This window comes from Oryctolagus cuniculus, chromosome X (genome assembly GCF_964237555.1).
Source record: "Oryctolagus cuniculus chromosome X, mOryCun1.1, whole genome shotgun sequence".
Taxonomy (NCBI): Eukaryota; Metazoa; Chordata; class Mammalia; order Lagomorpha; family Leporidae; genus Oryctolagus; species Oryctolagus cuniculus.
The window spans coordinates 86,939,500-86,947,705 of NC_091453.1; the positions used below are offsets into that span (position 1 = coordinate 86,939,500).

An 8,206-nucleotide genomic window follows, 5' to 3' on the forward strand; every position below is an offset into this window, starting at 1 on the left:
CTTCCCGGGTTTGCTGCTGGTTCTTCCCGGGTTGGCTACCGTCCCTTCCACCTCCGTGGAAGGGCGGTTCCCCCTGCCACTTTCCCCACTTCCGCGGGGGAGCGGCACACCGCCGGCCGGCTCTCTCGGGGGCTGCTCAGATGTTCCTCAGGTGTTCCTCTTAGATGTTCCTGGTGCATGTTGTCTCTCTCCTCCTTTATAGGCCTCTTCCACCAATCCCAACTCTGCTACCCACACGCCGAGTATGCTGCTCTCCTCCAATCAGGAGCAAGATCAGCTCCTGCAGCTCAGTCAATCAAATTGGCGAGAGGCAGCTGTGTAGAAGCTGTTTACTCCTCTCCCAGAGCCATATTGTGGGAGAGCAGATGCATAGAATAAGTCTTAATTCCAGTAACTTAGTCTAGTCCGAGTTGCTCCCCACAAGCTGCCACTTGCAAGACTGGCATTTCATATTGGAGTACCAGTTCGAGTCATGGCTGTTTCACTTCCAATCCAGCTCCCTGCTAATGCACCTGGGAAACCAGTGGACAAAGGCCCAAGTACTTGTGCCCCTGTCATCCATGTGGGAGACTAGGAAGAAGTACCAGGCTCCTGGCTTCAGCCTGGCTGAGACCTGGCTGCTATGGCCATCTGGGGAGTGAACCAGGAAATGGAAGATCATTCTGTATCTCTCCCTCTCTCTCTCTGTCACTCTTTCAAATAAATAAATATGTAAAAAAGTAAAAAGCTCAATTGAAGAACAATAGCAGGTTTTTTAAATATTTATTTTTTTATTTGAAAGGCAGAGTTACAGAGGTCTTCCATCCACTGGTTCACTCCCCAAATGGCTGCAATGGCTGGTGCTGGGCTGAGCTGAAGCCAGGAGCTTCTTCTGGGTCTCCCACATGGGTGCAGGGGCCCAAGGATTTAATGCTATCTTCCACTGCTTTCCCAGGCCATAGCAGAGAGCTGGATTGGAAGTGGGGCATCCAGGTCTCGAACTGGCACCCATATGGGATGCTGGCACTTCAAGCAGAGGCTTAACCTGCTATGCCACAGCACCAGCCCTTGCCTTATTTCTTAACATGAGTGTATAGACATTGTTTTTGTTCAAACATTTTATAACAAGGAATGTTTCTATAAACTTTATTCTGATTTTAAAATTATTCTTATTAATACAGAAATGCTGGAAGTGTGATAGTCCAGAGATAAACTAATAAGCAATCTGAATACTCCTTATAACATAAGTTATCATATTTCTGCAATATTCCCCTTAAACTTCTTACTCTTATGCAGTCCAGTATCTGCTGTCTTCTTCAGTTTACCTGCACCCATACCTGGTCAGTGATTTAAGGCTAGTCTTATTATAGGTAAAGTTTTATGTCTTCCCCTGTTGCTCTAAACCAGTGATTCTCAAACACTGGTAAGTTCAGAAGCCCCTGGAAGACCTGTAATACCCTGATTGCTAATCTGCCTTAAGAACCTCTGATTTGGGGCTAGTGTTTTGGTACAGCAAGTAGAGCCATAGTTGGCATCCCATAAGGGCACCTGTTTGAGTCCTGGCTGCTCCACTTCCAATCCAGCTCCCTGCTAATGGCCTAGGAAAAGCAGTGGAAGATGGCTCAAGTGTTTGGGCCCCTGCCACATACTTGGAACACCCAGATGGAGCTCCTGGATTCAGCCTGGCATAGCCTTGGCCATTGCAGCCATCTGGGAAGTTAACCAAAGGATAGAAGATTCTCTCTTTCTCTTTCTCTCTCTCTCCCCTTCTCAGTAACGTTTTCAAATAAATAAATCTTTTTCTTTTTTAAAGAATCTCTGATTCAGTGGGTCTGGAATTGAGTATGAGAATTTGCATGTTTAACATGTTTATTGCAGGTGCTGATGCTGCTGGTCAGTGACCGCCCATTTGAACCATCTGATCTCCAGATAAGCCAGGTTGTTCATTAGTTGTTTTTTTTTTTTTAATAAAATGCAGTAGAGGCTACACTTCCTTCTCTTTCATTACCCAAACTGTTTACAACTTTACTCAAAAAAAGTATTTAGGGGGCTGGTGCTGTGGTGCAGTAGGTTAATCCTCCACCTGTGGCACCAGAATCCCATATGGGCGCCGGTTCCAATCCAGGCTAATCCTCTTCCGATCTCAACTCTTTGCTGTGGCCTGGAGAAGCAGTAGAAGATGGTCCAAGTGCTTGGGCCCCTGTACCCACATGGGAGACCTGGAAGAAGCTCCTGGCTCCTGGCTTCGAATCAGCTCAGCTCGTTGCTGCCATTTGGGGAGTGAACCAGCAGACAGAAGACCTTTCTCTCTGTCTCTCCCTCTCACTGTCTGTAACTCTACCTCTCAAGTAAATAAATAAAATCTTTAATAAAAAAAAGTATTTAAAACAAACTTCCAGGTACTTGCTCTCTCAGACCTTGGCTCCTACTCCCAGGTCCTTAACAGTTGGGTCAAAACAATAAGAAAAAATGGATGTTTGAGTCAGGGTCATTTCAATAAAATAATCTGCAGCTCATTCATTTCAAACAAACTTTTATTTTTAACATGAATTAATGCTAACAAATATATTTCTAAAAGGTTAACAGTAAAGCAACATGTTAGTTGATGTCATTTTTATGCAATGAACTTTGAAAACAACTGGTACTTTGTGCTACTAAAAACTGAAAAATATATGAAAAACAATTTTTTTTCTTTTTTCATCCATGTCTTCTCATGTCTTCCAACTATAAGATAAAATAAGAGACCATTAACATGGCTACACCATTAATAAGCACTAATGACTTTCTAAATGTAAAAGAAAACCCTGCACATATCTGCTGTTGCACTAAGAAGAAAACAAAACACTTTCCTCTTGTAACACAGACTCTTGGGTATCAGGTACTCCTGCGTTCATTGCTTCGATACCTGAACAAATTAACCTCACTGTCCTCTTCCCAACCATTATAAATTCTTATATTGGGAGGTGGGCATTTGGTGTAGTGGTCAGGATGCCGCCTGGGATGCTGGCATCCTGTATTAGAGTGCTTAAGTTTTGAGTCTCCACTGTTCTTCTGACTCCCATCTCCTGCTAATGCAGACCTGGGAGGCAGCAGTATGGCACAAGTAATTGTGATCCTACCACCTACATAGCAGATCCAGACTGAATTTTCAGCTCCTGGCTTTGGCCTGACCCAGCCCTAGCTGTTTCAGGTATTTGATGAGTGAACAAGTAGATCTGAGATCTCTTTCTGTCAGTCTGTCCCTCTTTCTTTCTTTGGCCTTTCAAATATAAATAAATAGATAGATAAATAAATAAATAAATAAAACAATACTTGTATTGTTCTTGAGAGGCCACTCTAATTTTTTTATTTAAATACATCTTTCTACCTTAAAACCTCTGCTCTTTATACAAACCAACCATTTTTTTTAAATTCCCTGATCCTTAGTTTCTGTATTTGTAAAATAAGAATGCGACTATTACTAGGTGTCCACAGATGTGAAAATTAAGAAAGAAAGAGGTGGGGGTGGCATTGTGCAGCAGGTTAAGCTGCCACCTGTGATGCCAGCACCCCCTGTTGGAGCACATGCTCAAGTCCTGACTTCTCTGCTTCCTACCCAGCTCTCTGTTAATGCACGTGGGAAAGTAGTGGAAGATATCACAAGTACTTGGGTTCCTGCCACCCACAGGAGTGACCTGGATGGAGTTCCAGACTCCTCTTGGCTTTGGTCTGGCTTGGCTCTGGGTGTTTGTGATTATTTCAGGAGTAAACCAGTAGATGGAAGACCTCTTTCTGTATCTCTCTGCCTTTCAAATAAATAAAAAAAAAATCAGAGAGAGAGAGAGAGAGAGAGGGAGATTAATTAGAAAGTCTGGTCTCACTTGAAAACTTTAACTTTTTAGTCAGCCTTCTCAGAGGCACTGTTAGAACTAGCAACTCTTTTTCTGTGGCCAAGTGATAAGGCTTAACTACTGCATGGTCCATATACCTTAGCCACTTCTGGTAAACTTTCTCCACTAGTCTCCATTACGAGGCCTAATAAATTCCCCATTTGTAGTAATTTTATAGCTATAGAGGACAATAGACTTTAAACTATGAATAAATACAGGTCAGAAAATATTGTCTTCTATGTATCTATTATCCAAATATATTATTAACATTAAACTGCTTTTAAATGTTAATTTTTTTCTTATTTTAAAGAGAAAATATTTTTTAAAAACTCATACCATCAGTAATAAGGATATGTCAGGAATGGCTGATTAACACAAAGGCTGTGCCCGAATACCTGGATTCCTAAGGGGGGCAGTTGTTTGGTGGGCCTTCTTCCAGTTCCTCATTTTTATCCTCTTCTTTCTTCTCCTTACCTCTGGCCTCTTCATTACATTTTTCACAATCATTTTTATCTGTTTCACTAGCGAAGCACAGACACCCTGGGTTCAGAAGATTACGAAAAAAATACTCCAGCTTATACTCAAGAGTGGGATCCAACACTTTACCATCAGGAGAATCTGGAAAACAGAAAATATAGGGGCCGGCGCTGTGGCATAGCGGGTAAAGCCGTTGCCTGCAGTGTCGGCAATCCCTTTTGGGCACCTGTTCAAGTCCCGGCTGCTCCACTTCTGATACAGCTCTCTGCTGTGGCCTGGGAAAACAGTAGAAGATGGCCCAAATCCTTGGGCCCTTGCGCCCATGTGGGAGACCTGGAAGAGGCTCCTGGCTCCTGGCTTTGGATCGGCACTCCCCCTCCCCCACCTCTCTCTCTCTCTCTCTGTAACTCTGACTTTCAAATAAACAAATAAATCTTTAAAAAGAGAGAAAATATATGAGGTAGAAAATAGTATCTGAATTTGTTCCTCCTGTTTGCTACAACACTTCTGTGGCCCTCACAATTGTGTAGCTTGGTAATTTTCATGGTGACATTTTCCCACACTTTACATTGGATCCCATACCCTGTGCTGTGGATTATCTCTGGCCTTCCAGAAAATGTGGAATCAGAATCATTAGGTAAATTTTGTTGAAATCTCTTTAAAAATATTACTTTAACTTAAAGACAAATTCTATGCTTAAGCTCACTGGTTCCTCAAGGCTGAAATATTAATTTTTGTATCTTTCAAGTGCTCTAGAGCTTGTCATTTTCTCAGATCATCCCTACCAAGGATCTTTACATTTTTGTTTTAAAATTTATTCTCATTTTATTGGAAAGAGAATATCTTTCATCTGCTGGTTCATTTCCCAAATGCCTGTAACAGTTGGGGTTGGGCCTGGCCAAAGCCAGTCCCCCTATCCCTCAACTAGTTGAGCCAACACCTGCTGCTGCATTGGAAGGAAGCTGAATCAGAGGGGAGAAACTGGGACATGAACTGGGCACTCCTGATAAGGAATGTGTGTGCCCCAAGTGGTGTCTTAACCTCCTGCCTCCATTTCCATTTAGTAATTTTTTTATAAAGGAACCAGAGTGGTGGCACAGTGGGTTAAACTGCCACTTGTGACTCTAGGATCCCATATGGGAGTGCCAGTTCTAATCTAGGCTGTTCTGCTACTGATCCAGCTTCCTGCCAATGCAGCAGTGGATGATGGCCTAAGTACTTGGGCCTGGGTCACCCATGTGAGAGATCTGGATGGAGTTCCTGGCTCCTAGTTTCTGCCTGAGAAACAGCAAATTAGAGATTTTGTGTGTGTGTGTGTGTGTGTGTGTGTGAGAGAGAGAGAGAGAGACTCTTCAAATAAAATATATCAAGCTTATAACAAATTAAGTGAAACAATTTTTGTTTGAAAGGCAGAGATTTGGGGGCAGGCAGAGCAATCTTCCATCTCCTGGTTCACTCCCCAAATGCCCACCACAACCAGGCTGAAACCTGGAACTCAATCTCAGTATCCCACATGGGTGGCAGAGACCCAAGTACTTGAGCCATCACCTGCTGCCTCCCAGGGTGCATATTAGCAGGAAGGTGGAATAGAGAGATTGGAGCTGGGACTTGAACACAGGCACTTGGCTGAAAAGTCCCTTGCCAGCCCCTCCTCCTCCACAACTTTTTTAAGATTTATTTATTTTAAAGTCAGAGAGAGAGAGAGAGAGAGAGAGAGAGAGAGGAGAGAGACAGAGAAATTTTCCATTGCTAGTTCACTCCCCAAATGGCCACAAAGCTGGAGCTGGGCCAGGCCCAAGCCAGGAGCCAGGAGCTTCTTCCGGGTCTCCCACGTGGGTGCAGGAGTCCAAGGATTTGGGCCATCTTCTACTGCTTTCCCAGGAGCATTAGCAGAAAGCTGGATAGAAAGTGGAGCAGGGGACAGCGCTGCAGCGCCGGCATCCAATATGGGCTTCCGAGACTTGAACCGGTGTCAATACAGGATGTCAGCACTACAGGCAGCAGCTTAACCCCCAGAGCCACTGGGCTGGCTCCAACCAGTAGCCCTCTGAAACTGGGGGCCAGCAGTCAGCAGCACTCCTCCCAGACTTGCTAATGCCTGAACTTCCTTTGCTCTCTGGGCGCAGCCCCTCTTGCAGGTTTATCTGGCTCCGGGGCTCTGCCAGGTCCCCTTCCACGTCTGAGGCTTAGCACCCCGGGCCAGCACCTGACTAACGCGGGGCCAGAACGGGGACCTGACCAGAATAGATAGGACTAGGAGAGACGCGACTGCTCCCCTCACCGCATCACCCCGCGCGAAACTCACTGATGCTGCCGACTTGCGTGTTCTTCTCAGCGCTGTTTCCCTCCACCTCTTCCTCGCTGACGTCGAACTTACTGTCGTCGAAATCCTCACTGTTGCCAATCTCACTGTGGTTAAGCTCGTTGTCATCGAACTCCTCCTCCTCCTCTTCCTCCTCCTCCCCCGCCGCCTCGCCGCCCTCTTCTACCACTTCCCCCTCTTCCACCACCTCCACCACTTCGTAGTTGATGAGGTCTTCCGACTCTTTGGCCTCATTTCCCCCATCATCTTCAGAGACATAGCGTTTCTCTTCTTCCATGTCTGACTCACATTCCTCATCGTCCTTTTCCTGCTCAGCCATCTCCTCATAGCCCACCTCCTCATCCTCCTTGTACTCTCCCTTCTCTTCCTCCTGCTGTACATCTCTAGTCTCAGCCGCGGGCTGGGCCACCTCCTGCCCACCGTCGTCCTCCCCAACAGCGTTTGGAACCACCTGGAAAGCCACAGAGGCCTGGCTTCCTGAGGTGGCTGCCCATTCGGCAGGCATGGAGGCCCCCGGGAGGGAACCAGGGCCCGGGTCCACCTCTCCACTATCTTCCCTCTGCCCACATGGCATCAGGTCTGGCTCTTCCCTGGCAGACATGGCAGAGGGTCGTACTGGTTAGGATCTCAAACGAAGCTGGGCAGCGGCAGTGGTGGCAAAAGATGGAGTCTGTTCAGGCAACCGCTGCTGAGGATGCAGAGGCGGTTGGGAGGAGGATCCACTGCGAAGCGGTGGGAGAGGCAGAACAGGTGGCCGAACAGGGCACACCAGTCTGCGACGGTGCCCAGAGAGACCCCAACAAGAACCAAGGCCGCGCCAGAAATGGCTAAGAGCAACGCGGGAACGACTGGGATTTGTTCGTTATGGGAGTGGAAACTGGGAAGCTCAACAAATGGCTGTTTGCCTTCCTTGAGAGCTCTAAGCTTATTTGCTGGGACTTGATGATTGACATGCGCTCTGTCCAATAGGTGATCAAGGCCCTCAGCTTCCCATGAGCTCTTAGGATCCTTGGCAAGTTTCAAATCCTCGCAAGCGCCTCCTCCCCTCTGTTTTTAAATCAGTATACTTCAGTTAATGAAACATGAAATTAAAAGTTAAGTGTTACTTTAGTGCAAAACTTTTTGGAAATCCATACACAGGAGGGTCTTTAAGAAGTTTACAGAAAGGGCTGGCATTGTGGTGTCGTGGGTAAAGCTGCTGCTTCGACGCCAGCATCCCATATGGGTGCCAATTTGTGTCCCTGCTGCACCATTTCTAATGCAGCTCCCTGTTTATGGCTTTGGAAAGCAGCAGAAAGTGGCCCAAGTCCTTGGGCCCCTGCACGTACGTGGGAGACCTGGAAGAAGCTCCTGGTACCTGGCTTCAGCTTGGCTTAGCCCCCATTGTTGTAGCCATTTGGGGAGAGAACCAGCATATTCAAGATTCTCTAAGTCTGCCTTTCAAACAAATTAAATAAATGTTAAAAAAAAAAAAATCCTCCCTTCGCTAAAGGCCCAAAAGTAAATAGAGGTGGAAAAATAACAGCTTCAAAAAAAAAAAAAAGTTCACAAGAAATTC

General features: G+C 45.9%; 1 protein-coding gene across 1 annotated transcript; it reads right to left on the bottom strand.

Moving 5' to 3' along the window:
* Positions 1 to 2,499: 2,499 nt before the first annotated feature.
* LOC127484792 (uncharacterized) lies at positions 2,500 to 7,474 on the bottom strand. The gene is made up of 3 exons (XM_051826903.2): positions 6,631 to 7,474; positions 4,244 to 4,466; positions 2,500 to 2,703 (listed from the first exon to the last, which is right to left on the bottom strand). The coding sequence occupies exons 1-2, from the start codon at positions 7,247 to 7,249 to the stop codon at positions 4,252 to 4,254; spliced, it is 834 nt and encodes a 277-aa protein (XP_051682863.1). The 5' UTR covers positions 7,250 to 7,474; the 3' UTR covers positions 2,500 to 2,703; positions 4,244 to 4,251.
* Between the last annotated feature and the right edge of the window lie 732 nt (positions 7,475 to 8,206).